The 25,744-nt window shown below is 47.9% G+C and overlaps 10 protein-coding genes and 2 long non-coding RNA genes across 14 annotated transcripts; 9 read left to right on the top strand and 3 right to left on the bottom strand.

Annotated features, from left to right (window-relative positions):
* The first annotated feature begins 56 nt into the window (after window positions 1-56).
* Window positions 57-2,141, top strand: LOC136193996 (plexin-A4-like). Its single transcript, XM_065983004.1, has 6 exons — window positions 57-1,193; window positions 1,244-1,447; window positions 1,502-1,627; window positions 1,687-1,787; window positions 1,846-1,884; window positions 1,946-2,141. The coding sequence occupies exons 1-6, from the start codon at window positions 63-65 to the stop codon at window positions 2,139-2,141; spliced, it is 1,797 nt and encodes a 598-aa protein (XP_065839076.1). The 5' UTR covers window positions 57-62.
* Window positions 2,142-2,244: 103 nt separating this feature from the next.
* On the top strand, window positions 2,245-5,789 carry LOC136193750 (electrogenic aspartate/glutamate antiporter SLC25A13, mitochondrial-like). The gene is made up of 16 exons (XM_065982707.1): window positions 2,245-2,384; window positions 2,447-2,503; window positions 2,559-2,689; window positions 2,742-2,857; window positions 2,921-3,207; window positions 3,591-3,735; window positions 3,791-3,825; window positions 3,879-3,937; window positions 3,997-4,057; window positions 4,113-4,212; window positions 4,264-4,419; window positions 4,492-4,544; window positions 4,596-4,676; window positions 4,731-4,868; window positions 4,921-5,312; window positions 5,451-5,789. Exons 1-16 carry the CDS (start codon window positions 2,307-2,309, stop codon window positions 5,662-5,664), a joined length of 2,103 nt encoding a protein of 700 aa, XP_065838779.1. The 5' UTR covers window positions 2,245-2,306; the 3' UTR covers window positions 5,665-5,789.
* Window positions 5,720-6,790, bottom strand: LOC136193760 (post-GPI attachment to proteins factor 2-like). Its single transcript, XM_065982723.1, has 5 exons — window positions 6,630-6,790; window positions 6,326-6,575; window positions 6,144-6,250; window positions 5,979-6,087; window positions 5,720-5,924 (listed from the first exon to the last, which is right to left on the bottom strand). The coding sequence occupies exons 1-5, from the start codon at window positions 6,777-6,779 to the stop codon at window positions 5,788-5,790; spliced, it is 753 nt and encodes a 250-aa protein (XP_065838795.1). The 5' UTR covers window positions 6,780-6,790; the 3' UTR covers window positions 5,720-5,787.
* A 174-nt stretch (window positions 6,791-6,964) lies between these two features.
* On the top strand, window positions 6,965-9,599 carry LOC136193754 (WD repeat, SAM and U-box domain-containing protein 1-like). Its single transcript, XM_065982716.1, has 11 exons — window positions 6,965-7,280; window positions 7,450-7,600; window positions 7,664-7,830; window positions 7,886-7,993; window positions 8,044-8,140; window positions 8,192-8,225; window positions 8,276-8,575; window positions 8,781-8,937; window positions 9,003-9,077; window positions 9,132-9,194; window positions 9,260-9,599. Exons 1-11 carry the CDS (start codon window positions 7,001-7,003, stop codon window positions 9,427-9,429), a joined length of 1,602 nt encoding a protein of 533 aa, XP_065838788.1. The 5' UTR covers window positions 6,965-7,000; the 3' UTR covers window positions 9,430-9,599.
* LOC136193771 (uncharacterized) lies at window positions 8,968-12,604 on the bottom strand. The gene is made up of 3 exons (XR_010671461.1): window positions 12,528-12,604; window positions 10,199-10,381; window positions 8,968-10,151 (listed from the first exon to the last, which is right to left on the bottom strand). It is a non-coding gene; the product is annotated as an uncharacterized lncRNA (long non-coding RNA).
* On the top strand, window positions 10,455-12,003 carry LOC136193755 (sialidase-1-like). Its single transcript, XM_065982717.1, has 5 exons — window positions 10,455-10,566; window positions 10,623-11,035; window positions 11,098-11,209; window positions 11,273-11,367; window positions 11,479-12,003. The coding sequence occupies exons 1-5, from the start codon at window positions 10,455-10,457 to the stop codon at window positions 11,965-11,967; spliced, it is 1,221 nt and encodes a 406-aa protein (XP_065838789.1). The 3' UTR covers window positions 11,968-12,003.
* Window positions 12,605-12,658: 54 nt separating the features above from the next.
* LOC136193701 (uncharacterized) lies at window positions 12,659-15,110 on the bottom strand. Of its 2 annotated transcripts, XR_010671422.1 has the most exons (6): window positions 14,754-15,110; window positions 14,511-14,686; window positions 13,502-14,458; window positions 13,329-13,451; window positions 12,873-13,281; window positions 12,659-12,812 (listed from the first exon to the last, which is right to left on the bottom strand). It is a non-coding gene; the product is annotated as an uncharacterized lncRNA (long non-coding RNA). The 2 variants fall into 2 exon arrangements; XR_010671421.1 differs by having other exon boundaries at window positions 13,502-14,686.
* On the top strand, window positions 12,714-14,317 carry LOC136193700 (sialidase-1-like). Of its 2 annotated transcripts, XM_065982638.1 has the most exons (6): window positions 12,714-12,828; window positions 12,886-13,298; window positions 13,351-13,462; window positions 13,527-13,621; window positions 13,674-13,715; window positions 13,770-14,317. In XM_065982638.1, the coding sequence occupies exons 1-6, from the start codon at window positions 12,717-12,719 to the stop codon at window positions 14,211-14,213; spliced, it is 1,218 nt and encodes a 405-aa protein (XP_065838710.1). In that variant the 5' UTR covers window positions 12,714-12,716; the 3' UTR covers window positions 14,214-14,317. The 2 variants fall into 2 exon arrangements, with proteins under 2 accessions (XP_065838710.1, XP_065838711.1); XM_065982639.1 differs by lacking the exon at window positions 13,674-13,715.
* Window positions 15,111-16,309: 1,199 nt separating the features above from the next.
* LOC136193758 (uncharacterized) lies at window positions 16,310-17,987 on the top strand. The gene is made up of 3 exons (XM_065982721.1): window positions 16,310-17,167; window positions 17,333-17,587; window positions 17,651-17,987. Exons 1-3 carry the CDS (start codon window positions 16,759-16,761, stop codon window positions 17,860-17,862), a joined length of 876 nt encoding a protein of 291 aa, XP_065838793.1. The 5' UTR covers window positions 16,310-16,758; the 3' UTR covers window positions 17,863-17,987.
* Window positions 17,988-18,058: 71 nt separating this feature from the next.
* On the top strand, window positions 18,059-19,749 carry LOC136193756 (sialidase-1-like). Its single transcript, XM_065982718.1, has 5 exons — window positions 18,059-18,201; window positions 18,255-18,685; window positions 18,745-18,856; window positions 18,906-19,000; window positions 19,135-19,749. Exons 1-5 carry the CDS (start codon window positions 18,087-18,089, stop codon window positions 19,588-19,590), a joined length of 1,209 nt encoding a protein of 402 aa, XP_065838790.1. The 5' UTR covers window positions 18,059-18,086; the 3' UTR covers window positions 19,591-19,749.
* A 102-nt stretch (window positions 19,750-19,851) lies between these two features.
* Window positions 19,852-21,527, top strand: LOC136193757 (sialidase-1-like). The gene is made up of 5 exons (XM_065982720.1): window positions 19,852-19,994; window positions 20,043-20,473; window positions 20,548-20,659; window positions 20,749-20,843; window positions 20,912-21,527. Exons 1-5 carry the CDS (start codon window positions 19,886-19,888, stop codon window positions 21,368-21,370), a joined length of 1,206 nt encoding a protein of 401 aa, XP_065838792.1. The 5' UTR covers window positions 19,852-19,885; the 3' UTR covers window positions 21,371-21,527.
* An 81-nt stretch (window positions 21,528-21,608) lies between these two features.
* Window positions 21,609-25,663, top strand: LOC136193749 (programmed cell death 6-interacting protein-like). The gene is made up of 17 exons (XM_065982706.1): window positions 21,609-21,846; window positions 21,929-21,983; window positions 22,043-22,112; window positions 22,174-22,301; window positions 22,355-22,508; window positions 22,571-22,680; window positions 22,740-22,856; window positions 22,916-22,975; window positions 23,037-23,323; window positions 23,385-23,562; window positions 23,629-23,850; window positions 23,923-23,979; window positions 24,031-24,130; window positions 24,182-24,330; window positions 24,384-24,509; window positions 24,567-24,661; window positions 24,884-25,663. Exons 1-17 carry the CDS (start codon window positions 21,641-21,643, stop codon window positions 25,395-25,397), a joined length of 2,628 nt encoding a protein of 875 aa, XP_065838778.1. The 5' UTR covers window positions 21,609-21,640; the 3' UTR covers window positions 25,398-25,663.
* The last annotated feature ends 81 nt before the right edge of the window (window positions 25,664-25,744 follow it).

Raw genomic sequence — 25,744 nt, 5'->3', positions numbered from 1 at the left:
GGATATAGCACGTGACTCCAAACGTATCCTCAGACCCTTCTTCCGGATCTTCCGTGGTTTGCATGGCATATCTCGCGCTCTCGCTGCAGAGACGTCCGAGACGTCTAGCGATTCTGATCGCCACCGTTCTCTGCGTTTCTTCTCTTATACCCGTCTCATCGTATCCTACTTGGACCGCGCCTTCGTCAAACGCACCACTTCGTCGTGTGGTTGTCCATCCAACGACGGGCGATATCTATGTTGCGGGAAAAGACGCTATTTTTCAACTCGCTCCTTCGCCACTTCAGACGAGCCGCACTGCAAAAACGGGGCCTCTCAGCGATAACAAGGGTTGCTTTCCACGCGATTGGTTTTCCAGTCAGTCGTGCTTTGATAACACTATTCCGACAAAGATTCAGTCGAATTTCAACCAACTTCTGCTTCTCAATGAAAGTGGCGACTCTGTATTGACGTGTGGAAATTTGCAAGCTGGCACGTGCAATCTCCGCTCGGCATCTAATGTCAGTACTATTTCTAGAAGCGACGAGGAGATATTCAAAGCGGGAGGATTTCCTGCTGTTGAAATGATCGTTGTTACACGCGATGAGGACTCAAATTCAGCAGGAGTTATTTCCTATGATTACCTCGGCCGTCCAGCCCTGTTTCTCGTCACGCACATGGGAGCTTTGTCGTCGGTGAAGCCATTTGAGATCAGTGTGCGAGGCATGGGTTATGAAAATCTGCTTCAACCGCTGGTGGGAAGTATAAATTTTCCACTAGATTTTCCGTTTGACATTATAAGTGCCTTTGGGAGTGGCGAATTCGTTTATTTTGTTGCTACAGATTCTTCGTCTGCTGGAGGAACTCTAATTGCGCGCATATGTCGGAACGACCAAGGCATGTCGAGGAACACGTTCTACGCTTACCTGGAGGCTTACATTGAATGCAAAGGAAACAGTAAAACGTACAAATATATGCAGTCATTTTACGTTGGAAAAGTGGGTACTTTGCTGGCAAGTAGCGTTGGAAATGACGATGTTCTTATGGGCGTTTTCAATGAGAAGATTGACGGCACCGGTGCCAGCGCGCTATGCGTCGTTTCAGTTCCTCAAATCAACGCTAAATATAAGCAAGGGCTGGAAAATTGTAGGAATGGAATCTCCGGCTCTCGTGGCTTTGCAAGGGACAGTTTAAAACCGTGCATTGATACGCTGGTGAGGAATTCGGTGTCATCTCTCCATTTAGTAGTTTGACTTGACTGTAGAGAACTTTGTGGGACGGCACCGGTTGCAGCCCTTCCGTCGTTGACATCAATCTAGAAATACCTTCAAGCGACCCAATACTCAGCAGCGCCTTTTATGAAATTCCCGCTTCGCCGTCTGGTAGTCTTACAGCTGTGACTTTCACTGTCGCCTACAGTACCGATACGGTTGCGTTTGCCGGCAAAAGTGACGGCACAGTCGATAAAGTAATCAATTGAGGTGACGATTCAAACATGTAAATGCTAGATGTTGCGTTCTAGATAGATGTCCGTACGAACTCTTCATCTCGGCTGATAAGGACGTTGTCTACAAGCAGTTCCAGAAGAATTCTCAGTCTTGAATTAAATCCGGATAGGTCTGTTGTCTACGCTCTATCAGACTCTAACGTGAGCAGGAATTCTCAAATGTCCACTTTGTTCATGCAGTGATACATAAATACGTTTAGTTGACAGCAATACCTGTGCAAGAATGCAACGCTCTGACCACGTGCTTAGATTGCCTCGCAGCTCCAGACCCTTTCTGTGGATTTTGCGTTCCGAAACTCAAGTACAGAATAAATAAAGCCGTAGATGAGCACTCGATCTATATACTGTCTTTGAGCTAGATGTACTGAACTATCGAAGTGTCAGGAGTCTTCCTCTCTGTAACATTGTTTAAATAATTAATTAATTAAATTTGGGACTTACCACTCTCTGTGTTACTAGTCTGTTGCAGCCGTCAGAATGCGCTACACTACTGACTACTCCACCTCCCATTATCACGACTCCGCTTCCAACTCAAACTCCAAGTCCAACCTCAAGTGGAAATATGGTTCTGTCGTCTCAATTCTGGTGCGTGAAATTCTTTTTTGTTTCTGTTTCTGCTGCTGCTGTCGCGGTGTTTTTGTTTTGCCTTGCATGAAATTTGTTTTTGTTTGTGCTGTTGCTGTTTCGGTGTTTTTGTTTTTGGCGCTACATAATTAGCTAACCGGGCTAAAATAGCGTATTAGCGCACGCAAGTAGCGTTTCACGTGCACGACCCGTGTAGACGAATACTTCCCAACAACTCCCCAGTCGGCAGTCGCTAATGGATTCCAAAGGCTGGCTGAGCGACCGCGCTGCGGGCATCAACGCTCTACGACGCCGCGGCTACGCGAAATGCGACGTAAGATGAAATATAAAGTCCCGTATGTTTCGATGTCTAAAATCTCTTCGAAAATGCGACAGTCGGGTCCGACCGCGTCGCGAGCCGATCCCGCTCAACTTCGAAAAGTATTCGACAAGGTACGCCGCGCGACGAAACGCGAGAAACGCGCGAAAAATCGCTTTACGGGACTAGTACGCGTCCGTAACCGAAAAAGCGAATCGCTACATGACGCCAAAAGACTTCTATCATCGATTTCTCGGAATACACAAGGACGAGAACTCGCTCAATGTCCTAGCGGGCGTCGTCGATCAAACGAAGGACGGGTTAGAGAGAAAACTACTCGACCACGCCCACGCATTATTTTCGTTACTACAGTTTGATATCGTTCGACGAATTCACGTCATTCGAATCGCTGCTCTCGTCCCCGGATGCTCTGTACAAGTGCGCCTTTCTTATGTTTGATATGAATGCGAATGGAGTGATTTCTTTCGGTGGGTGAATCGAGTGGGCGGGGCTTTGATACCTTCCATCGTTTCCTCATTGTTTCTCATTAGATGAATTTCGTCAGGTCATCAGTACGACCGAAGTCGAGCAGCGTTTCCCTTTCGATTTCAATTCCCAATTTATTCACTTGTACTTCGGCAAAGAGCGCAAGGGTCACGTGCGCTTTCAGGAATTCTCCGAGATGATTCGCGACTTGCAGATGGAGCGCGCCAAGCAGGCGTTCGTTCGAAGCGACGTCGAAAAATCGGGCGCGATATCGGCGATGGCGTTTCGCGACGTCATGAAGCAGACGCGATCGCACCTGCTCTCGACGTACATCAACGAGAATTTGGTCACGGTAAGAAAAAAAAAAACGCGCAACAACGAGTTTTTTATAGAAACAGTTTGAGGACACGGCACCCACGTGTAGAGGATACTATGACATGGGGGGTTTTTGTTAGAAGTCACTTTGATGTAGCCTCTCTTCCTTGACTATACATCTGATATGCTGTAGTATTGAGATGTTTCACTAGAGGACCTTTATTATGGGCAGAGGTTCTGTAACTGTAACACTATATATAATTCACAGTGGGTCTATAGTTGATATGATCCTTGCCCTTGTATGTTCTATTCAGTTTACTGTACCACATATTATAATATATGCTAATACGTTTCCTCAGTGTAGTGGGGCGCGTTCTTACGCTTCCTCCCTCACTTCCCCATTCTTATATATACATATAGGTTGGCGGGGAATTGACGACGAAGAGTCACAGCGTCAGCTACGCGTACTTCACGGCGTTCAACGGCATGCTCAGCAATTTGGATTTGCTTCACGAAGTCATGAAGACGGTGACGTCGGAGAACGTAAAGAAACACGTCACGCGAGGTGAATTAAAAGAAACCATTTTTCTTATTTTCTTATTCGATGCATGTTCTTTTAGAGGAAGTCATGAGTGGAGCTAGAAAGTTTCCTCAAGTATTTTTCATAAAATTGGAGGGGTGTTTTTATTATTAGTGAATATTATACAGGTGACTCCTCTCGAAGTCGACATCATGTTTCAGCTCTGCGATTTAGAGAGAAAAACGGGGTGCGTCTCCCTAATTTTACCACGTGCCTTTTAATTAGTTATTGTTTTTTTTTCGACAGGCGAGTTACTTTGGATGATTTTCGAAGGCTGTTGCCTCATGCGCCGCACACGGAAGTCCGGGTAATCAAAGCGTTCAGTATCGACGTTTTTTTGTCTATCTTATTCACACACCTAGGTACTATCTGATCTAAAAACAATAGAAAGAAAGGATATAGGATTTGCGTGGCAAACTATTGAATCGGCCTATAGATTTGCTCTCGGATCACTAGCTGGATGTACTGACGTCATAATGATATCATAGTTTATTAGCTGATTTGTTTTTATAGCTTGCGGCGCCTTTGCTGTCTATCCGATCGACTTTTTGAAAACGAGAATGCAGAATCAGAGGCGCGCGCACTTCGTCGGCGAAATAGCGTATAAGAGTTACTGGGACTGTTTTAAGAAGACGCTTCGATACGAAGGAATTCCGGGATTATACAGAGGTAAGAAAGGAGGACATAAATAAATAAATAAATAAATAAATAAATGAATAAATAAATTCATTTACGTCTCAGGTCTTTTGCCGCAACTAATTGGCGTTGCCCCGGAGAAAGCTATTAAATTGACTGTACGCACGACTTCGCGCATATGGAGTAGTTGTCTACTTTTCTGGATCTAGGTAAACGACTTGGCGAGGCAAACGTTTACGAAAAAAAGCGGCGAGCTTCCTCTAATGCGCGAAATCATCGCCGGCGGAATCGTAAGACGAGAGACGTTTTTTCTGGTTTTGAAAAATTGCCCCCCTCTCTCTTAGGCCGGCGGCCATCAAGTCCTTTTCACTAATCCTTTAGAAATCGTCAAAATTCGTCTTCAAACGGCAACGGAAGCCGGCGGACGACCGGCGAGCGCCATCAAAATCATACTCGATCTCGGCTTCTCCGGTCTCTACAAGGCAACAAAAATAAATAATCAATATAATTAAATAGTTATTGATTTTTCGTTAGGGAGCGTCGGCTTGCTTCGTGCGAGATATTCCCTTCTCGGCGATCTATTTCCCCGCGTACGCTCACATGAAACCGATTACGGCCGACGAAGACGGCTACAACGGTCCCGTGTCTCTTCTTGTCGCCGCCGCCGTCGCCGGCATGCCGGCCGCGTCTCTCGTCACTCCGGCCGACGTCATCAAGACTCGCCTTCAGGTTCAAGCGCGCGAAAAGCAGACGACCTATAGCGGATTTTTCGACGCCGCGCGTAAAATCTATCGCGAAGAGGGCATGCGTAAATTCTGGGTCGGCGCCGGAGCGCGGGTCGTGAGATCGTCGCCCCAATTCGGCGTCACTTTGATGGTCTACGAATTGCTACAGCGACTATTCGACGTCGATTTCGGAAGGGGAAAGTAAGACAACGTCATATAAGTGTATACTTTTTCTTATATACCGTACTAACCTTACAGTACCCTTGTCTAATTTTTAAATGTACTGAAGACTGCTAGTGTACATATCCGTATATTATAATCTATATCACTTCTCTTTAGATTCAGTGAGCAGGAGGCTGCAAAGAGGGCCCTATTGAAAGCCCAGAAGCGCGGCTACATGGCGAGCGTCACGAATCCTGATCACATTGGCGGCTACAGCGTCGCCGTTCCCATCTTCGCCGACGTCGAAAGCAAGTTCGGTCTGAAGCTTCCCAAGGGGGACACGACAGGCAAGGAAGCGCAAAGCGGAAAGGACGAACCGACGACAAAATGAAAGTAACTCTCGCGAAATAAACTAATACTATTAATTTCGCCGTATTTATGTCCGGTTTGTACTGTTGTGTCTTTATTTTTAACTGTAAAAGCTCCCCTTTTCAATCCACCTTCTTCGGTTTGCTCAGTCTACTCTTGTTGACCAGTCATTTGATTTTCCCACGGTAAGACAGCAGTCGTCAAAGTCCCACTTGACCGTGCCATGAAATCCTATGTTAGCCATGACCACGATATATTCTAGAGTAGCAAAGAGGCTGTAAACTAAAAGGGGGACGTATTAGGGTATAGGACGAGCTTAGTGGTACATTTGCCTACCGTAGGGCTCACAGTAGGCGTTGTGTCTTTCGTAGAAATAGACTGCCAGTGCAAAGGAAATCGCGTTCACGATGAAGAGCGCGAGTTTGGTGCGAAATGAGTGGAGCTCCTGTAGGAAAACTAATTATTTATCGTTTTATTTATCAGTATGGCTAATGGGGAAACTTTTTGGTTCATTTTCGAGGGACGTCCGTATTTCGTCATTGCCAACATGGCCATCATTTCGACGTAAGAGAAAAACATGAAAAGAATAAAAGCCATTTCGTGCCAATCTAAAAATAACCAACTATATAAATTTCAAAAATTTGATTTAAATAATTAAAATATGTGTATAGGATCGTTCATACGGAAATTTTCACTCGATGCTACAACAGCTAAGATAAGAAGACACGTGATTTCGATCCATCTAGCCAGCAGTTGGAGAAGGTTGAGCAGTCGAAAGAACCCGCTCAAATTCCACGATTTGAAGCGATTGTAGTATAGAACCTGTAGCCCGTACACCAAGGGGGCGTGAAGACCGATTGCTCCACGAAAAATGTATTTCTGAGGCGAGTAGTCTCCTACAGCTGCACTGATCGATGGAACAACGTTTGGTACCTAGATCGTAGACGCTGGGCTGAAGATTGGATTGGTTTTGGGCTACGGTCGTACCGCGCAATGAGTCTTGGTCACTTGTTTGTAATTGTAGGCTATCGAGAGTAGGATGCTTAGAAGGATGCTTAGAAATGGAAGTGCCATGGTGCATGTTACTACTGAAGAGACGGAAAATCGCAAGAGAAACGCTCGCTGTTGTCCCATCATAGCGTCCAAGTTTCCCGTACATCTACAAGGGGTCACATGACGAGTTTGTTCTAGAATCTGCTGCAAGTAGCTGCAAGTGCAGGTAAGATTTTTCATTGCTATGCCATACTTTATCAAAATGTTATTTTCTTTTTTTCTTGCAGCACTTTCAAATAAATGTTTGTGACGTCTGCACATCACGGGATTCCAACTCGAAGTCCCCGTACACTAGCCTATTACTCATGGACTTATTCTCGCCTTTCCGCGTCATTTCGGCTCACAAGAGCGACGTCAACGCGTGCTGCTTTGCCGCCGACGGCACGTTCGTGGCGACGGGATCGGGCGACCGCACCGTACGCCTCTTCGATCCGAAAACGGGACACGAACTTCCCTCCTCGCCGCTAACCGGCCATTCCTACTACGTCAACGCGTGCGTAGCGTCGCCTTCGGAACCGATCTTAGCAACGGGATCGACGGACGGAAGAATAAAGCTCTGGAATCCCATCACGGGAAGAGAACTCGGTAAGAATCCGTGCGGGGGCGTGGCACACCTGTTTTAATATATAGACAGATAGAAGCATATTTCAGTACGTTTCAGAGGTTCCACTGTTAGTAGAGGACTACATAAATGTCCTATAGTGCACTTCATGGCGAAGGATTAATTAATTAATTGATTGATTGATTTTTTTAGGATGCATCGAAGTTCACACGCTCGGAGTGCGTTCGGCGGCGTTTTCGCCCGACGGCTGCTATCTCGCCGCCGGCTCCGCCGAGGGCGCCGTTCGCGTCTACGAAATGCGTACGAGAAAGCTCGTTCACGTGCTCCAGGCAAGAGACGACAGGTATTTTTTTAATTAATTAAAGATCCTTTTATCGCTATTGATTCATTGATTTTCTTTCTTTAGTATATTAGGTTGTAGTTACGCGCCGAACGGTTTTCTGCTTGCCGCCGTCGCGAGTGGCGGCGAGATTCGCCTCTGGGATCCGTTTTCGGGTCGTTCGCTCCAGTCGGCCGTTGATACGCATAATCTCGGAATCAATGCGTGCACGTTTTCGCCGCTGGCGCGTCAGGGTAATCGAACGGAGGCGGGGGGTAGGAACTCGGAAGATATTGTATGATTATCTAGATCTCGTCGTTTGGCCGTCCGGAGAAAAATCGATTGCCGACAGTTTTCTATTGGCGACGGGTGGAAATGACAATCTAGTGAAAGTGTGGAACGTGACTCACGTCAGAGGTAAGATATCCTGTAAGTCAATGTTATTATATTAAATCAATTGATTAAAGGCGAAGCGACTTTAACTTTGAAGTATAGTTTGGAAGGGCATTCGGGTCCGGTATATTCGTTAGCCCTTTCGCCAGACGGACTCTACTTGGCTTCAGGGTACCAATGACTTTATCCTCAATTAAATAATCAGTAATTTCGTATTTTTAGGTCAGGTGATAAGACAATAATTATCTGGAAATTGGTATATAGAGCCAGTTAGTTCATTTAGTTTTGGATGTATTTTTTCTTTAGGAAAGTGGCGAGCCTGCTCAGACGATGCTCAAGCACAGTCGCTACATCACCGCCTGCGCGTTTTCGCCGGATGGAAATATGCTCGCCACGGGATCGAACGACAAGAATCTGATACTATGGAAACGCGGGGGGGCGGACGCCGTCGAAGAAGAAGGAGCGGTCAAGAGAGACGATTTAATTGATCTCAATATCGCCGAGGAAGGGACAGAAAAGAAGGGAGAGGGAGGGACGATGTCGGGACGACCGGCCGTCGGAGAATGCCGCATGGCGAAGTTGTTAGCATCGCGTGGACTCCGACCGGTACGTACGGTGGACCCTTAGAGAATTTAGACGTGCAGTTGTGGGACCCTTCGCCCCGCAAATGACGTTCACTCTCACTAGCCAAACGTTTTACTTGTGCTGAGGCTGAGAGAGTCACTAGTGTTGTTAGTAGAGCTGTGGTCACGCTTTGTATACTGTACCTAGTATACAGTAACGATAGTTCTAGTTTATTCCTTCATGATAGGAGGTTGTCGTTGGAGGCTGGAGTGTCGACAACGTCGTCGAATGGCTCTGCCGTCTCGATCTCTCTCAGTACGCGAAGGTCTTTCGAGACAACGTTATCGACGGCGCCGAGTTGATGTCGCTCGACACGAAGTCTCTCGCCGACGATTTAGGAATTAGTGAGAAACATGTCTCTTCAAGACGTGCACGATCTTTATTTATTTATTTATTTATTTATTTTCAGAGCCTTTGGGTCACAGGAATAAAATAATGAGGGGAATTCAAGAACTCGTTGACACGAATCGTAAAATTGACGGAGGTAAGAATAGCTGATACTCCATCGTACGTACAGTACTACTATTTCGTTGCCTAGTGCCAGAAGAATTTGTCTGTCCTATCACACTCGACGTCATGAAAGATCCCGTGATAGCATCTGGTATGCGCGTTTTTAGCGAATCGAGTGGGCGCCTTTTCTTCTATCCTCTTTTCTCTCTCTTATAGACGGTTTCACGTATGAACGACTGTCGATCCAGGGATGGCTCGGCGAAGGAAATCACACGAGCCCGATGACGAATTTGCCGCTCACCAATTCGACGCTGACGCCGAATCGTCAACTGAAGACGCTCATAGAGAAGCACGACGCGGAGCACCAAAATCAATTAATATCCTAAGGACAACAAGTAGTTTCCATTTTCTAGAAACTCTTCATAGATAGATAGATAAATTTCGTAGATAGATGCGTACGTAGCCGCTCCTCCCCTCCACTCTTTTATTTTTACAGCAAACCAATTTTTTGTTGTTTCCCGGAAGTAAACCGGATGTACTAAAAAATTTGCGCATACGTCTCCCTAGTTTCGCTGTCCACCTGCTCGGGGCCGCGAGGGTCCGTGCAGGCTTCGGTTGGGTGGGGGGTCAACCTCACTACTCCCCCGTCGGAGTTAGAGCCTGTTTAGTCTCCCGGCTCGGACGCCTGGGACCGGCAGCGCTCGGATGTGAGTTCTGCCGGCCTGATTCCAGGGGGACCGCTATTGTGACCCACCGCGTCTTCCTAAGTGGGGTGGCAGTTTATCACTCGTGCCACTGGAGTAGGAGATGGAATCTCCTGCCTTTGAGCCACGTTTAGCCTCTCTGGCTCAAGAGTTGGGCCGGTTTTTATTTAGTCACCTCGGGGTCCGGAGGTGAACGAAAACATTCGAAAGCTTCTTGAATGCGCCTGCAAAACAGAAAAGAGACAGATAAAGAAGATCATACTACTAGAAGGATATTTATAGTAGATGAATGGAACGGTTTCTTGTCTTCCAGTCGGCTTGATTGTATACCAAAAGCTCACGCCAATCATTCTCCGTAATAAAACACCTCCGAGTTTCTACGGTATGTGCTGCACGTGCTTACCCTATTAAAAATTATCTAGGTCGCTTCTGTCGATTTTCTCTTGCTTACTGTCCCTCAGCGTCGAGTCACTTCAGCTCAAAAAAAGAGCGGCTTAATGACAGCATCACGGCCAGGGTCAATCAAGTGTAAGAAAATTATCTTCGCTACAATTTCGATTTTTGACCCTTGAAGTGTCTGCCTCGCGTGCATCAGCGAAATCCAAGAGACATCTCTACGGTGTCTGAGCCGTGCCTAAAACAGGAGTCCGGACCGCGACCGGACCAGAAGATAAATAGAGACGGGCCTTTACAAGACGTACGATCACATGATGACAAAGGGATCTCTTGTCTTGTATTTTTCTATCATCTTCAGCTCTTCAGCAGAGCTCTTTCTTAATCCTTTCGTCGAAGAAGAGTTCATTCTGTGGAACAAACGAGGCAAAGCGCTTCTCCCCGAGCCCTTTTTCTCGTCTTTGCTTACATCACGTGACTAGGCGACGGAGACGTCGACCACTTTCGCATCCCAATAGCGACGTGGAACGAACGCGGCGCAATCGTAGCCGTCTCCGAAGCGCGCAAAAGCACGTCGGCGGACCGATCGGCGAAATTTCTCGCCGTGCGTCGCATGGCGCATTCGGTATGGTCGAAAGACGCCTGGTCGCCGACGATGTTCATCGAAAACGACGGCTTCGCGTCGGACGGCGTCAATCTCGGCGCCGTTCTGAGCACGACGAACGGCACGACGATCGTCGTATACGGCACGTGCATGCACACGTGCCCGAAGACGCGAACGTTTACGATGACGTCACACGACGACGGACTGACTTGGGGAGAGCCGGTCGATATTACGGAGCAGATAGGCGGCGTTTACGAGATATTTGCTGGCGGCCCTGGATATGGTATTCAAGTGAGTATATACATATATACCGAATATTATATATATATACCAGTAAGAATAATGATGTGTAGAAGAGGCATGATCCCCACCAGGGCAGGTTGATTTTTTGTGGTTGGAACTGTACAGCGCCATTCTCTGACGACCACGGAAAAACGACAGGCGTGAAGTGCATCTACAGCGATGGTATTCTACTTATACAATCACATGCATATATATGTATATGATCTCACTTGTTCTCGTTTTGAGATGAGGGGATGCGGTGGAAGTCCGGTGCGTGGATTCCCGGCATTCCCTACGGTCAAGAAAAAGCTGCTCACGACTTTACTCCTAGCGAAAATCAGGTAAGTCTAAGTAACGTTTGTAGACCCGATTATGTGTATCATAGATACTGAAGGGGGTAGGTAGGCACTACTATAGTGGTACTATAATGCGTGTTTTTCTCTCTCCGTCAGCTTGTCGAACTCTCGGACGGCTCTATACTGATAACCACGCGCAACGACGTAGGCTATCACGGCCCCTATCGCGTATTGGCTCGCTCGTTCGACGCCATCGAAACTATTCCCTCAAACACGATCACCATAGCGACGGATCTCGTCACGCCCGGCTGCGCCGGAAGTCTGCTCTACGTCGACGAACGCGATCTTCTTCTGCATTCGAATCCGTTCAATTCGACGCAGCGAATTAACATGAGTTTGTCGTGGAGCACGGACGGGGGTCGAACGTGGCCCGGTCACATGCAAGTGTATCCCGGTCCGTCGGGATACTCAACTCTGGTTAGGATACCGGGCGAGGGAAATCGCAATCGCATCGGTTTGTTGTACGAGACGGGAGACAACGGTGGGACCTCTATCGAAATGATTGCCATGGCTGTTATTAATTTGAACGTTACTGGTAGTCAGAGCTTGAGGAAGAAAGGGACAGTTCTTCGACGTTATTTCTAATATTTTAAGCGTTTGAATATATGCCATTCGTCTATACGAGGCGGTATTTTTGGTCGTTTTACTTTACAAAGGAGATTTCAATTCCACTACGTTCTGAGCGAAGGCAGGGGACTGAGGGGAGCAACAAAAACCTGAGTTTGCTCTTTATCTACTCTACATGGGGTTACCGGTATGTATTATTTTTGGTGCTCCGCGTCGTGTTTCTCTGGCGTCTTTGATTTGGTCAGCGTCAAATTTGTCAATCGCCGCTACTTAGGATCATTCAATTTATTGAACGGCCCTGATTTCCAAGGTAAGTGGTGAGTCAACGCTTCCCAACGCCTGGAGAAGAACCAGCCATTGAAGCTCTTAGTGTATGTCACTTCAACCGTCATGACTTCACTGCTTTTGAATGACAATGATTTATTGATTTATGGATTTATTGATTACTTGACGACTGTGCTCCACTCCTGGATCATTTTACATTGCTTTGTTTCCTTTTGCAAAACCTGAGGATGCTGCTGCGATTCTTTGAGCTTTTTTCGCTTCTTCTGCTTTGAGAAATTGTGTCTGAGCCGTGCCTAAAACAGGAGTTCGGACCGACCGGAACCAGAAGTTTACAGGTTAAACGCGGTTGATATCAACCGCAATGGTCATTTAAGGCGCGGGCGCTGCGGCATACTGCTGTGGGCGGGTCGGAGGCGTTCCCCCCTGGCGCGCGTTAGCCCACCGGTAAGATCAAATAGAGACGGGCCTTTACAACTCGTGTCATGATGGCAAACGGATCTCTTGTCTTGTATTTTTCTATCATCTTCAGCTCTTCAGCAGGGCTCTTTCTTAATCCTTTCGTCGAAGAAGAGTTCATTCTGTGGAGCAAACAAGGCAAAGCGCTTCTCCCCCGAGCCCTTTTTCTCGTCTTTGCTTACATCACGTGACTAGGCGACGGAGACGTCGACCGCTTTCGCATCCCAATAGCGACGTGGAACGAACGCGGCGCAATCGTAGCCGTCTCCGAAGCGCGCAAAAGCACGTCGGCGGACGGATCGGCGAAATTTCTCGCCGTGCGTCGCATGGCGCATTCGCAATGGTCGAAAGACGCCTGGTCGCCGACGATGTTCGTCGAAAACGACGGCTTCGCGTCGGACGGCGTCAATCTCGGCGCCGTTCTGAGCACGACGAACGGCACGACGATCGTCGTATACGGCAGGTGCATGCATGCGTGCCCGAAGACGCAAACGTTTACGATGACGTCACACGACGACGGACTGACTTGGGAAGAGCCGGTCGATATTACGGAGCAGATAGGCGGCGTTTACGAGATATTTGCTGGCGGCCCTGGATATGGCATTCAAGTGAGTATATAGAATATTATTATGTATAACCCGTAAGAGTAATGGTGTGTAGAAGAGGCATGATCCCCACCAGGGCAGGTTGATTTTTTGTGGTTGGAACGGCACGGCGCCGGCCTCTGATGATCCTTTGAAAACGATGGGTGTGAAGTGCATCTACAGTGATGGTACTATGTACAATGATCAAAATGTATAAATGATCTCACGTTCTATTTTGTCTCTCGCTTTCAGATGAGGGAATGCGGTGGAAGTCCGGGGCGTGGATTCCCGGCATTCCCCATGGTGAAGATAAAGCTGCTCATGACTTTATCCCTAGCGAAAATCAGGTAAGTCTAAGTAACGTCAAATAACCTATAGTCTTTGGCCAGTACAAACCAGAACTCGATTACGTGTATCATAGATACGGAGGGGGGTGGGCAGGTAGGCACTACTAAATTGTGATACTAAGCGTGTTTTTCTCTCTCTCTCTGTCAGTTCGTCGAACTCTCTGACGGCTCTATACTGATAACCACGCGCAACACTGCTGGTTATCACGGCCCCTATCGCGTATTGGCTCGCTCGTTCGACGCCATCGAAACTATTCCCTCAAACACGATCACCATAGCGACGGATCTCGTCACGCCCGGCTGCGCCGGAAGTCTGCTCTACGTCGACGAACGCGATCTTCTTCTGCATTCGAATCCGTTCCATTCGACGCAGCGAATTAACATGAGTTTGTCGTGGAGCACGGACGGGGGTCGAACGTGGCCCGGTCACATGCAAGTGTATCCCGGTCCGTCGGGATACTCAACTCTGGTTAGGATACCGGGCGAGGGAAATCGCAATCGCGTCGGTTTGTTGTACGAGACGGGAGAAAACGGTGGGGCCTATAATGAAATGATTGCCATGGCGGTTATTAATTTGAACGTTACCGGGTAGCTGAACGGACTAAGGCGTTATGAATAGCTGGGGAAGGGGGAGGGATGTTTCTTTCTTGTAATTTAACTGTAAGCGTTTACATATATGCTATTCGTCTATACGAAGTGGTTTTTCTAAGGACCAGTGAGACTCCCAAAAGTATGTATGTGCTATGCACTAAAGTACCGTACGCGTTTAGCCAAGAGGCCTGCTCAACATCAGACAACTCACTGACTGTCCTGAGTCCCTGTGGATCAGCAACTAAACTGAGAGTAAATCAAATATATGCCATTAACCGGCGCGGAATGGCAGGGTTACCTCATAAAACATACTATGGCTAACAGCGGTCTCACAGTTTTTACCTTCATCCTGTTCAATAATTTTCTGTACTGCAGAACGGCTCAAAGTCACGACGACGTAATGAATTTTAATTAATTTAGGAGGATTATGTGAAAATAAATTTCAACTGAAAATAAATGCAGAAGGCGACGTATCTACGAAAGAGAGGATAGTTGCATGACGACAGAATATATTTGTACTCCACCCATATCCCTGCTTTACCGGTATTCGTTGATAACGAGATTGAGTAACTGAATGTTCGCGGAATTTCTTCTCGATCGATCGTCGCTGTCGATGACGAAAAAACGAGACCGGCGACGGCGATCGTTTCTACGTCGAAGAGTCGATCGTCGAGATCGTGCTGATCGTCTCTTCGGACTTGAAACGGAAAAGAATTGTCATTTTGCCGGCCGAATCGAGTTCGATCGTCGATTTGCGAGGCATCCGAATCGTCCATCGTCTCGTAGGGACGACGGACGAACGACGGACGACGGAAATGGAGTATGCACAGTGCGCTGTAGGCAAAAACGGCCTCGCGACACTCTACAAGGAACGATTTCGACGCAAACTCGTACGCACGCTAAGTGTTCTCTTCCTTTTCGGGCGCAATGCGATCGGAAGCTGTAAATCAAAGCGTTCGAACTGTATTTTGCACAAATAAACGTTGAAGCGTGCTGCATGCATTCGTTCGTTCTTTTTCGCAAGACTTACCGCAGTGCATGCATTTTCTCTTGCGATCGTCTTGGTATTCGTTTCGTGACTTCGATGCGCGAGAAAATCTAAAAAAAAGAAAGATAAAATCTGTTCCATCTATCCGTGTACGTACCTTTTTTCCAATGCGTTCGCATTGGCATTACCCAGGCCACACCACGTGGAGGTTCGAACGCAGTTAGTGGCCCAAAAATTTTGGAAGCGAGACCTTGCTTCAACGGCCCGAACACGACCGGTACGGCCTGGATCGAGAACGGCTCTCCCACACCGTCCCCCCGACCGCGTCGTACCGGGGCCCCAAAGAGGCCGTAGACTTTCGCTTAGGATAGGAAACGAGTCTACCGTGTCGAGAGAGGATTTACGAAACGATTGCCAAAGTCCACCAGTAGAAGGTCAGCGTTTTTGTCCTGGGGGTCAGGTCATCTTCCGGGTATAGATTGCTAATCCGAGTGAGGAGATGCCACGAGACACTGGGCCCCCACACGTTTCTTTGGCGGAAAGTGACATACCTTAGCCAGACGCCCCACTCGGCTTATCGCGAGACGCCTGACTTCGCAAATCCAAGCCGTCCACGACCTTTATGACCCCCAGTGTCGATCTTAGCGTCGCAAGCAACGCCCATCCACTGTGCCTAGCAGCTTCAGTAAGGATCGACAAAAGACGAAACGCTTGATGACCAACGACCAGCTTTCCCAGCTCACGATCAACCTCAAGGGTTCAGCCCGTTGGCATCCCCCACCCTAACGCAAGACTGAAGATTGGGCGTTGACCCTGTCGCTTTTATATGGAACGTGATGCAATATCCTCTGGTGACATCACTGTGATGAATTCACCGGGGCAACGAATCGCTGGTTGGCCGAGAAAGATCGCGCCAATTTTGCACGCAGTCCTTTCGTGGCAAGATTGGCGCTAGAAAAATGGCGGCTCGTCGGATTCGATCGACTAATGCACCACGTGGATCGTATTCGCAGTACAACGAACGTTCGTTTCTCTCTGTAGATGAATAGGGAGTCTTTGCTTCAAATTCGCGCGCTCTTGTGGAGTTCCCGGCAGTGGATTGGATCCGGTCGATTCGTGCCGTTGCTGACCGTTCTCGACTATTCAACGTACAAGCGTTGGCCGAAAAACGTACGTAGGACAAGCAAGAACGCTCTACGAGGACCGTCGATCGACGACGATCGTCGCAAATATGACTTTTCGGAGGGGGTCGCGATTGCTGGACGACTTGAAGGCGATTTCGAATCAAGCGAATCGGATTTCGTACAGCGAAAACGGCTCAACTTACTGTAACTGAAACTGGGGTCCCCCCAGGGGGGAATCTTCGTCAATAATCAAATAATCTAATTTGGCTATCGATGGCATAATGAACCTGATCTCTCATTGTTTGGACCAATTCGCCAGGTTAGAAACTAGATCCTGCAAGACGTCTACCCAACCAGGCAAACACAGACAATATTTGGTTAATTTTTAACCGAAATTCCTGTTGTGCATATGCAATTTCAGACTCGCATATAAAATGTATGCACAGACCGGTTTGGAGCGGTCACATCGTTTTCACGTGACGCGTTGCTTCGTGATTGGCGGAGCGCCAGCAAACACTCAATTCTACTCATCCAAGATGACGCCGTTTTTGTTCGCTGCCGTGGCCGTTGTCGCCGGTCTTTTCTCGCCCGCAATCGCCACTCCGACCAACTGCACGTATGCGAAGAGTCTATGCACGCAAGACGGCAACTGCAGCCAGGCTTATAACACATACATATCGTATTGCAACCCAGCGTTCAGCAGCAGACTCAAGTCCGACTGCACGGCCCAATGCAATAGCTCTCGCGCCGAAGTCAATCGACTCCAACCGGCGCTCGCCGATTGCGTGTGCGACATGACGCAGTGCTCGCTTCTTCAACGAAGCATTGCAAAAGCTTGCTTTGGTAAGACTTTTTGTTTGCGAACGTTCTCTGTTGAAATTCCTGCTCGTTTGAGAAAAGATCCCGCTCCCCTTGTATTTTGTTCTACATGCATATCACGTGCACGTACACATGCACAGATCGTGCGCGTGTACTAATCGTTTAATTAATTAATTATTGCACTTTTAGATATCGATCTTCCGGCTCGATTTTGCAATGATTTTCGTGTCGACTGCGAGAGAAACAGCACGTGTCATACATCGTATCAAAATTTTTTGAGTACTAGTTGCAAAGCCGTTATTGGCAGTGCACAAGAGAGCGATTGCACCGATGCTTGCAAGATGGACCTAAAGGTTTTGATAGATTTCGATCCCGTGTTTCGAACCTGTTCATGCGGCGAAGATACGAATTGCGTACCGCCGTTTAGAAACCTGCGAATAGGATGTGAGTCGATAGAAAAACGCGACTAGTAGATCTTTTGCTATTATTTGTGACTATCTCATGCAGGTTGTAAGTACATATACGGTGCTTCTTCCTGTCAGCCAACAACTGCGGCTCCAACGACATTTCCACAGACAACTGCGGCTTCAACTACATTTCCAGCGACAACTTCGACTACCCAGGGACCGGCAGGTCCCACCGGTGGAGCAGAGAGAGTATCAGTTTTTGTGCTCACTTGGATCGTCGCTGTTGCCTCTCTTGTCTACTACACTGCCTAGCGATAAACATACCTTATTGATGTCTTTTTATTTCTTGGACGTCGTCTTGCCTAATCTTTGCAGTGTTAGTTTGCTTTGTCTGCCAGTGTTTGCAGTCTAGAAAAAAAAAACGTCGTTGCGCGACACGTCATTGATTATTCTGTGGGCGGGATAAAGGTGTGTTGTCACGTTGACCTCTCTAATTGGTGCATTTCGACACCTCGTGACGCAGCGCGTAAGTAAAAATGGCGATCCGCTTCCGCGTACTCGCCTTTCTCGCTTTCGTAGCCGTCTCCGAAGGCGGCTATCGCATCAAGCCGACTCAACACCACGATCCTCAATACCTTTGGTCGGCGAACGGTGAGAAAAATCGCGCGCGCGCGATCGGATTCTAACGTTCGCTCTCCCCCAAGGACCGGACGAAGTGAGCCTCTATCGCATTCCTCTCATCGCCGTCGCGCCGAACGGCGATCTAGTCGCCATAACCGAAGGCCGAAAGATCAACGGCAACGACATGGGCTATAAATTCATTTCGCAGCGTTCGATCGCAAGCGAAGCGGTCCTCGGCGTTTACGGCGATCAAAAATGGTCTCCGACGCACGAAGAAGTCGACGACGGCTACACGACGCCGAGCGGCGTGATTCTCGGCGCGATCGTTACGGATTACGTAACGAAAACGATGTTCGTCGTCTACGGCGAATGCATTCACGATTGCCCGACGTCGCAGACGTTCGTTGTGAATAGTACGGATAACGGACGCTCGTGGTCGGAACCCGTCGATATTTCGAGTCAAGTTGGATCGGATAAAGTCGCTTTTGCGGCGGGACCCGGAACTGGAATTCAGGTATGCATAACCTTATTTATTTATTTGTATTTATATTTATTTATTGTGATTTTTTTTAGAAAATGTATTCGCCTCACAAAGGACGTCTTGTTGTTTGCGGTCACTATCACGACATCGTTGTCGGGCAGTCGTTGATGCTCACAGAAGGATTCAAGTGCATCTACAGTGACGGTAAGACCGCGTGGCTTATATCACTAATAATAATGTCATGATATGTTAGATCATGGTTATTCGTGGAAGAATGGTTCCGTCATTCCTGGATTACTCTACAACAAAACGAAACGCGAAGGAGACTTTTTGCCCAATGAATGCCAAGTGAGTGATTTATCAATAATAATATAATTAATCCAAAGACGCACCACATGACCCCAGTTCTTAGGAGTCATGTATAAGACGACTTAGAACTGTATATATACCACTCAGTTCATCTTCTCTATTTTTTTCTCTAGCCTGTTGAGTTGCCTGATGGAAACATTTTGCTTACCATTCGAAATCAATACAGATTTCATGGGGCAGCTCGAATGTTTGCGTTGAGCGTCGACGGCGGCGAAACGATTCGTTACGAGACGTTTCGCGTTGCTCACGATCTTCCCGATCCCGCGTGCGCGGCGGGCATGGTGTACGTGCCGGAGTACGACGTTCTGCTTCATTCGAATATCATCAGTACGAATCGTCGCGCCAATCTCACGTTGTCGTGGAGCTACGATCGTGGAAAGACGTGGGACGCTTCGAATCGTCTCGTTATTTGGCCGGAGGGTGCCGCTTACTCGTGCATGACCGTTATACCCAGCGAGGGTAGTCCGCGCTATGTGGGCGTGCTGTACGAGCAGGGAGAGACGTCCAAAGCCGATTATGGGTACATCACTTTTGTCGTCTATGATCTGAATCCGGAGAAGATTGACTAGGAGAGTGGGTATGTGCGCTGTCTCTTTGATTTTAGGCGCGGTTTGTAGATATTATTTATTCAACAACTATTTCAAATCAGTATGATGTTGTCGTATTTGTATTGATTATTGCTAGTTTAGGAACCGAAAAGAGATGAATCGAAAATGTTTTCGAGTGCAGTAGTACACCAGTCAGGTTCCCACGCTCTAATTGGTGCGTCGTCGTCTCGTGACTCGCCGTATATGGCTCGGGTGACTCGAGTCCTCGCAACGTCACTAAACAATCCCCACCCACGAGACGTCCTGCCCACCTACGATGGCGTTGTGTGTACTCGCCTTTCTCGCTTTCGTAGCCGTCTCCGAAGGCCGCTATCGCATCAATCCGAAGCCGCATCACGATCCTCAGTACGTTTGGACTCCAAACGGTGAGAAAAACGATCGACTTCGCTCGAAGCCTACTCACTAAATCTCAGGAGCCGACCAAATGGGCGTCTATCGCATTCCCCTGATCACCGCGGCGCCGAACGGCAATCTAATCGCTCTAACCGAAGGCCGAAAGATCGGCGGCGGCGACACGGGCTACAAATTCCTCTCGCAGCGTTCGATCTCAAGCCAAGTGGTCGTCAGCACGCAAGGCGATCAAAAATGGTCGCCGACGATCGAAGAGATCGACAACGGCTACACGATGTCCGACGGCGTGATTCTCGGCGCCGTCGTTACGGACAACGTAACGAAAACGATGTTCGTCATTTACGGCGAATGCGAGCACGCCTGTCCGACGACGCGCACGTACGTTATTAATAGCACCGATAACGGGCTCTCGTGGTCCGATCCCGTCGATATTACGCATCATATCGGAACGAATAAGACCGTTTTTTCGCCGGGTCCCGGAACAGGACTTCAGGTGAGAGCTGATTGGTTAATTGATTAATTAAATTAATTAGGTATTAATTGGGATTATTATTATTATTTTTATAGAAAATGCATGCGCCTCACAAGGGACGTCTCGTCTTCTGCGGTCATTATCATGACATCATCGACGGTCAGTCTTATATGAACACCGAAGGACTGAAGTGTATCTATAGTGACGGTGAGTGGGAGAGAATAGCATTGCGCATTAATTAATCAATTTTGAAATTTTCGTTAAAAGTGCTCTACATCAACGTTGTTTTGGTTTAGATCACGGTCGTTCATGGAAGAATGGCACCGTCATTCCGGGAATGCTCTACAATCAACCAAAGGTCCAAGGAGACTTTTTGCCCAACGAATGCCAGGTTAGCAGTCATCCTTATATCAAAAAAGTCACATGACGTACTAAATTTATTTTCTCTTTCTCTCTCAGCCCGTTGAGATGTCCGACGGAAGCATTCTGATTAGCATCCGAAATCAATACAAATATCACGGAGCGGCCCGCATGTTTGCGTCGAGCGTCGACGGCGGCGAAACGATTCATTACGAGACGCTTCGCGTCGCCAACGATCTTCCCGATCCCGCGTGCGCGGCGGGCATGGCCTACGTGCCGGAGTACGACGTTCTGCTTCACTCGAATATCATCAATACGGATCGTCGCGCCAATCTCACGTTGTCGTGGAGCTACGATCAGGGAAAGACGTGGGACGCTTCGAATCGTCTCGTCATTTGGCCGGAGGGTGCCGCTTACTCGTGCATGACCGTCATACCGAATGGGGATAGTCCGCCTCGTTATGTGGGCGTGCTGTACGAGCAGGGGGGAAGCGAGACGTCGGACGACGGATACGTCACGTTCGTCGTCTATGATCTGAATCCGGAGAAGATTGACTAAAAGGGTACTACTATGCGTGCCTGTGGCCAGTATATGTATTTGATGTCTGCTGTTTCTTTTATTCTTTTTTTTGCACATGTAAATATTTCTAATGGCATCCTGTCTGTTTGAAATCGACATTATTTGATTGGATTATTATAATTTTTTTTTTCGATCATTGCCAAGTCGACGTCGTCCGACGCGTGAAAAATCACGTGACGACTTAATTGTTTTCGCGTACGGGGTGTGCTCATTTCCCGTAACGGCAGCTGACGTCATTGCTCACCCCTGATGTCTCGAATCGTTCTCGTTTCGGTGCCTCTAAAGAAGACGGACGCCGTCGACGTGCGCAAACCGATCGAGAAGTTCGTCTCGACGACGTTCGGCGCGTTCACGGAAGAAAATGCAGCCGCCGTGGAGGAATTCGCGAAAATGCGCGAAGCGGCCGTCCTGCGTACGCCCGATCGTCACGAATCGGGTCTCGAGCCGCTGTTCAAGTAAGCCGTCGCCACGAAAAGCTCTCACGGGGCCCCTTTTTGACGCTAGGCTAACCTTTTTCCTGTTATTTACTTTTCGTAGATATTACGATCAGCTATCGGCTATGGAAGCCAAATTACCCATATCGGAAAGTGACGTAAGGATGACGCCCACTCACGTGGTTTTATGTGGCGTCATAAGTGCATGTTGTACTAGGTGCGATTGAAATTCACGTGGTACGATCCGTTTGCAAAGAAAGCTCTTTTCTCTGGACAGCCAAAGCAATGTATATAAAATAAAAAAACATAGATTCCTCTAGATGTTAGTCACTTGGACTTTCCTTGTAGCTCTTTATAGTAGTGCCTTTGAGAGAATCAACGTCCTTTTCAACGTAGCAGCTTTGTATAGTCAAATAGCAAAGATCCAGAACTTTGAAAGCGACGAGGGACTGAAAGCGGCATGCAAACAATTTCAAGTAAAAAAAACATAATTAAATAAATAATTAATTATATAAATTTTCTCTTTTAGAGTGCTGCTGGAATTTTTCGTCAAGTGAAGGATCTTGTCTACGTTCAAATGTCGAGCGTTCCGCAGCCCGATCTGAGTTCCGAGAGCCTCTACGCTCTCGCCGCCGTCATGCTGGCTCAAGCTCAGGAGAGTCTCTATCACAAGACAATATTGGGTAAGTAAATATACAAATATCAAGGAAGGGGAGCTTTCACTAGTACTATGATATATATATAGATCAGATGAAGAATCCTATTTGCGCGAAGGTTGCTGCTCAAACGGGGGATTTGTACGCGGACGCAGCGCGACTCATTGCTGATCCAGCCGTGGCGAAACGATGGGACAAAGTATGGGGGGGAAGAGATACTTCAAAAAAGGGCTTATCTATATGAAATATTTTTTTTAGGATTTTACTGCGATTGTAACGGCAAAACAGTCGTATTTCTTGGGCATGGCGGAATTTCATCAGGGGCAGGAATGCAAGAGCAATGCCAAGCACGGAGAATCTATAGCAAGATATAGGGTAGAATCGATAGGCTTGTACTGTAAGTCTTTTTTTTGAGCGTGGGACTGGTATATTAGCTTGCGTACGGCTACGTCAACGACGCTGCGAAGAAAGGAGAAAGCTTCTTCCAACCTGGAGTAAGTCGAATAGGAATAATTTTCTAATGAACTTAATTAATATGATTATATCCATCCCTAGGATGTTCTGAATCGGATCGGTCGAGAGTTGTCCCAAGCCGAAAAGGACAACAACGTCATCTACAGCGACTTGATTCCGGCTCCCCATCAAATGGATCCGATCGGTCGAGCGGCTCTCGCCAAGGCGACGCCGCTCGCCTTTCCCGCGTCGACGAAAAGTCAGGATCTGTTCGCCGGAATCGTTCCGAAGACGATTCACGACGCCGTGGCGCGATACGAGTCGCAACGAGAGGCGCTCGTGCAGACGGAAGTGGGAAAACTGAGAGAGGCCACTCAAATGTTGAACGGGTAAAGACGCCGTTATTATTAATCTATTGAATATTCTCACGTGTAACTTTTTTTCTATTAGGACTTTGTCGAGTCTCAATTTGCCGGCGGCTATCGAAGATACGTCGGGCGACGAGCTTCCGGCTTCGCTTCTGGCGAAAGCCGAGGCCGTTCGCAGTAGTGGGGGTGTCAATCGGGTGACGTCGCTTCTGCAAGAGCTGCCCGAATTGCAGCAGAGAAACAAAGAAGTTCTCACCGAGGTTAGGAAAACGAAGAGCGAACCGGCGATTTAATTAATTAATTAATTATTTATTTATTTATTTTAGACGAGTCGTATGATGGCTGAGGAGGAGCAAGGCGACACGGCGATGAGGGAGAGATTTCGGGATAAGTGGACGCGTCGTCCTTCGGCCGATCTCTTCAAAGAACATCGAGCGGAGATTGCAAAGTATGACGCAATACTAACGAACGCCACGCAAGCCGACGGAATCGTGCGAGCAAAGTACGATACCCACGTGAACGGCATGACGCTTCTCAGCAAATCGGAAGTAAGTAGTATTAATTAATTAATTAATTAATGTGGACAATGTCACGTGTACAATTAATTATTGATTTATTAGGCGGAATTGATCCAGTCCGTTCCCAAGGGATCGTCTGGCGGCTCGTCGGATTCGAGGGTTTGTCATTTTCTATTGTCACGTGATCATTTTGTTATCATGCTTTATTAGGTGGTTGCCGAGTTGAAGGGTTTGATGGAACGAGTCAATAGTGTGAAGGCTTCGCGTGACACGATTGAAGCGTCTCTTCGCGACGCCACAGTCGATATATGTACGTATGATCGTAGGGGAATTATTTTGTCAATTATTTATCTTCTTGCAGCGGCGCGATTTATGTCGGCTCTGGAAGCAGATCAAACTGTCGCAGACGAAAGCATCTCCGAAGCCCAGCTCAGCGAGACGTACGGTCCATTGCAACAGCAAGTTGCCGACAGTGTAGCCCAGCAGCAAACTCTCATTGAAAGCATCAATGTGGGATATCAATATAATGATGAATTTATTTCTAGTTTCAAAGTCTTTTTTAGGCGGCTCATCAGCGTTTTATTTCCGGAGGCGGAGCCGCCAGTGCTAGGGAAGGCGTTCTCAAGGACTTGGCCGCCGCTCACGACGCTTTTATGGAACTGAAAGAGAATCTTCAAGAAGGATCTAAGGTACTGTAGATTAATGTAATGCGATGATTTGATTAATCGTATGTGGGCGTTCTTTAGTTTTACAGCGATTTGACGCGACTGCTTCTCAAGTCCCAGTCGAAAGTGAGCGACCTGATCTTCGCTCGAAACACGGAGAAAGACGACTACGTCAAGTGAGTATTGATTGGCACGTGATAGTACAGATATAGGCAGTCACAAATTACCTTAGTATTGGCACTCAGTTTAGAATAGCTTCTTCTGCATTATGAAAAGAATACGCGTAGTCTGTGGCCCTAACCAAACGAGTTTCTGTTGTAGTTATTAGAACCGCTGCTTTCACTGCACAATGGTATTTTTTCTCTCTTTCTCCCCCCCCCCCCCCCCCCCCCGCCCAGAGAGCTGCAGAGAGTGCTGGCAAAGTCCGACCCTGCTCCTCCTCCGTCCAGAGAAGCGCCACAACCGGCGCCAAGGGACCCTCCACCGAGACCGGCACCGAGAGAAGCGCCCAGACCGACGCCGAGAGAAGCGCCCAGACCGACGCCGAGACAACCCCCCGAGAGACCGCCGCCCCCGCAGCAACAACCCCAACCCGTCGCCGCCGCGGCACCTCCACCTCCTCAGGCCGCATCTGCTCCGCCTCCGGCCTACGCTCCGCAGGCGCCGCTTGGCTACGGTCAGGCACCTCCTCCACCACAGGGGGGCTACTATCAGCCAAATCCCTATGCTCCCTATCCCGTCGCGCCTACGTATGGAGGACCTCCGCCACAGGGTTCCTATCCCGGCTATCAAGGCTACCAGCAGCCTCCGGCGCCGCCGCCACCGGGGCAGTATTATCCTCCGCCGCGGCATGGATATCAGTATCCGCCTCAGCAACCGCCGCACCAACCGCCTCACGGATATCAGTATTAGGAAGCGATCGAAGAAGGAGAGGAGAGACGTGAACTTTTTAGTCGTTTGTCTTTTGTATTGTTTTTTTTTGTTGTGTTCTAGTTTAGAGGCTCCCATTAGACTTTGCTTTTGCTGTCGTAGTGTGAATGTGAATATTGTTTGCGCGTGCTTGATTTGGAGGGGATTAGACAGTTGGACTCTCGAGGGTTTTTGGTGAGATGTAAATGTAATGGCGCTGTAACGTATACTACTGCGTTCCTGTAGTATTATTACATTAACGCGGCTAATGTGATGTATAAGAAAGGGGAGGAGATTTCAACTCCTATTTAATCTCTGGCTAAATTATGGCAGTTTCTCAATAGCGCGCG

Source organism: Oscarella lobularis, chromosome 12, assembly GCF_947507565.1.
Source record: "Oscarella lobularis chromosome 12, ooOscLobu1.1, whole genome shotgun sequence".
Classification (NCBI taxonomy): Eukaryota; Metazoa; Porifera; class Homoscleromorpha; order Homosclerophorida; family Oscarellidae; genus Oscarella; species Oscarella lobularis.
The sequence above is the reverse complement of the archived record's forward strand: the minus strand, read 5'-3'. Positions and strand labels throughout refer to the sequence as shown.

Excerpts from the sequence above, each read along its gene's own strand:
- LOC136193996 (XM_065983004.1), top strand. The coding sequence starts at position 63 with ATGGCATATCTCGCGCTCTCGCTGCAGAGACGTCCGAGACGTCTAGCG. Across the intron at positions 1,448-1,501 it reads GTGACGGCACAGTCGATAAA|ATAGATGTCCGTACGAACTC; the intron begins GTAATCAATTGA and ends GTTGCGTTCTAG. Across the intron at positions 1,885-1,945 it reads TGTCAGGAGTCTTCCTCTCT|TCTGTTGCAGCCGTCAGAAT; the intron begins GTAACATTGTTT and ends CTGTGTTACTAG.
- LOC136193750 (XM_065982707.1), top strand. The coding sequence starts at position 2,307 with ATGGATTCCAAAGGCTGGCTGAGCGACCGCGCTGCGGGCATCAACGCT. Across the intron at positions 3,208-3,590 it reads TCAACGAGAATTTGGTCACG|GTTGGCGGGGAATTGACGAC; the intron begins GTAAGAAAAAAA and ends ATATACATATAG. Across the intron at positions 3,736-3,790 it reads AAAGAAACACGTCACGCGAG|AGGAAGTCATGAGTGGAGCT; the intron begins GTGAATTAAAAG and ends ATGTTCTTTTAG.
- LOC136193760 (XM_065982723.1), bottom strand. The coding sequence starts at position 6,779 with ATGATGGGACAACAGCGAGCGTTTCTCTTGCGATTTTCCGTCTCTTCA. Across the intron at positions 6,576-6,629 it reads TGACCAAGACTCATTGCGCG|GTACCAAACGTTGTTCCATC; the intron begins GTACGACCGTAG and ends TCTACGATCTAG. Across the intron at positions 5,925-5,978 it reads CGCCTACTGTGAGCCCTACG|TTTACAGCCTCTTTGCTACT; the intron begins GTAGGCAAATGT and ends TCCCCCTTTTAG.
- LOC136193754 (XM_065982716.1), top strand. The coding sequence starts at position 7,001 with ATGGACTTATTCTCGCCTTTCCGCGTCATTTCGGCTCACAAGAGCGAC. Across the intron at positions 7,601-7,663 it reads CTCCAGGCAAGAGACGACAG|TATATTAGGTTGTAGTTACG; the intron begins GTATTTTTTTAA and ends TTCTTTCTTTAG. Across the intron at positions 9,078-9,131 it reads GAATCGTAAAATTGACGGAG|TGCCAGAAGAATTTGTCTGT; the intron begins GTAAGAATAGCT and ends TTCGTTGCCTAG.
- LOC136193755 (XM_065982717.1), top strand. The coding sequence starts at position 10,455 with ATGATGACAAAGGGATCTCTTGTCTTGTATTTTTCTATCATCTTCAGC. Across the intron at positions 10,567-10,622 it reads CATTCTGTGGAACAAACGAG|GCGACGGAGACGTCGACCAC; the intron begins GCAAAGCGCTTC and ends TCACGTGACTAG. Across the intron at positions 11,210-11,272 it reads GAAGTGCATCTACAGCGATG|ATGAGGGGATGCGGTGGAAG; the intron begins GTATTCTACTTA and ends TCTCGTTTTGAG.
- LOC136193700 (XM_065982638.1), top strand. The coding sequence starts at position 12,717 with ATGATGGCAAACGGATCTCTTGTCTTGTATTTTTCTATCATCTTCAGC. Across the intron at positions 12,829-12,885 it reads CATTCTGTGGAGCAAACAAG|GCGACGGAGACGTCGACCGC; the intron begins GCAAAGCGCTTC and ends TCACGTGACTAG. Across the intron at positions 13,463-13,526 it reads GAAGTGCATCTACAGTGATG|ATGAGGGAATGCGGTGGAAG; the intron begins GTACTATGTACA and ends TCTCGCTTTCAG.
- LOC136193758 (XM_065982721.1), top strand. The coding sequence starts at position 16,759 with ATGTATGCACAGACCGGTTTGGAGCGGTCACATCGTTTTCACGTGACG. Across the intron at positions 17,168-17,332 it reads CATTGCAAAAGCTTGCTTTG|ATATCGATCTTCCGGCTCGA; the intron begins GTAAGACTTTTT and ends TTGCACTTTTAG. Across the intron at positions 17,588-17,650 it reads TAGAAACCTGCGAATAGGAT|GTTGTAAGTACATATACGGT; the intron begins GTGAGTCGATAG and ends TATCTCATGCAG.
- LOC136193756 (XM_065982718.1), top strand. The coding sequence starts at position 18,087 with ATGGCGATCCGCTTCCGCGTACTCGCCTTTCTCGCTTTCGTAGCCGTC. Across the intron at positions 18,686-18,744 it reads GACCCGGAACTGGAATTCAG|AAAATGTATTCGCCTCACAA; the intron begins GTATGCATAACC and ends GATTTTTTTTAG. Across the intron at positions 18,857-18,905 it reads CAAGTGCATCTACAGTGACG|ATCATGGTTATTCGTGGAAG; the intron begins GTAAGACCGCGT and ends ATGATATGTTAG.
- LOC136193757 (XM_065982720.1), top strand. The coding sequence starts at position 19,886 with ATGGCGTTGTGTGTACTCGCCTTTCTCGCTTTCGTAGCCGTCTCCGAA. Across the intron at positions 20,660-20,748 it reads GAAGTGTATCTATAGTGACG|ATCACGGTCGTTCATGGAAG; the intron begins GTGAGTGGGAGA and ends GTTTTGGTTTAG. Across the intron at positions 20,844-20,911 it reads TTTTGCCCAACGAATGCCAG|CCCGTTGAGATGTCCGACGG; the intron begins GTTAGCAGTCAT and ends TTTCTCTCTCAG.
- LOC136193749 (XM_065982706.1), top strand. The coding sequence starts at position 21,641 with ATGTCTCGAATCGTTCTCGTTTCGGTGCCTCTAAAGAAGACGGACGCC. Across the intron at positions 23,324-23,384 it reads GCCACTCAAATGTTGAACGG|GACTTTGTCGAGTCTCAATT; the intron begins GTAAAGACGCCG and ends TTTTTCTATTAG. Across the intron at positions 24,131-24,181 it reads CGACGCCACAGTCGATATAT|CGGCGCGATTTATGTCGGCT; the intron begins GTACGTATGATC and ends ATCTTCTTGCAG.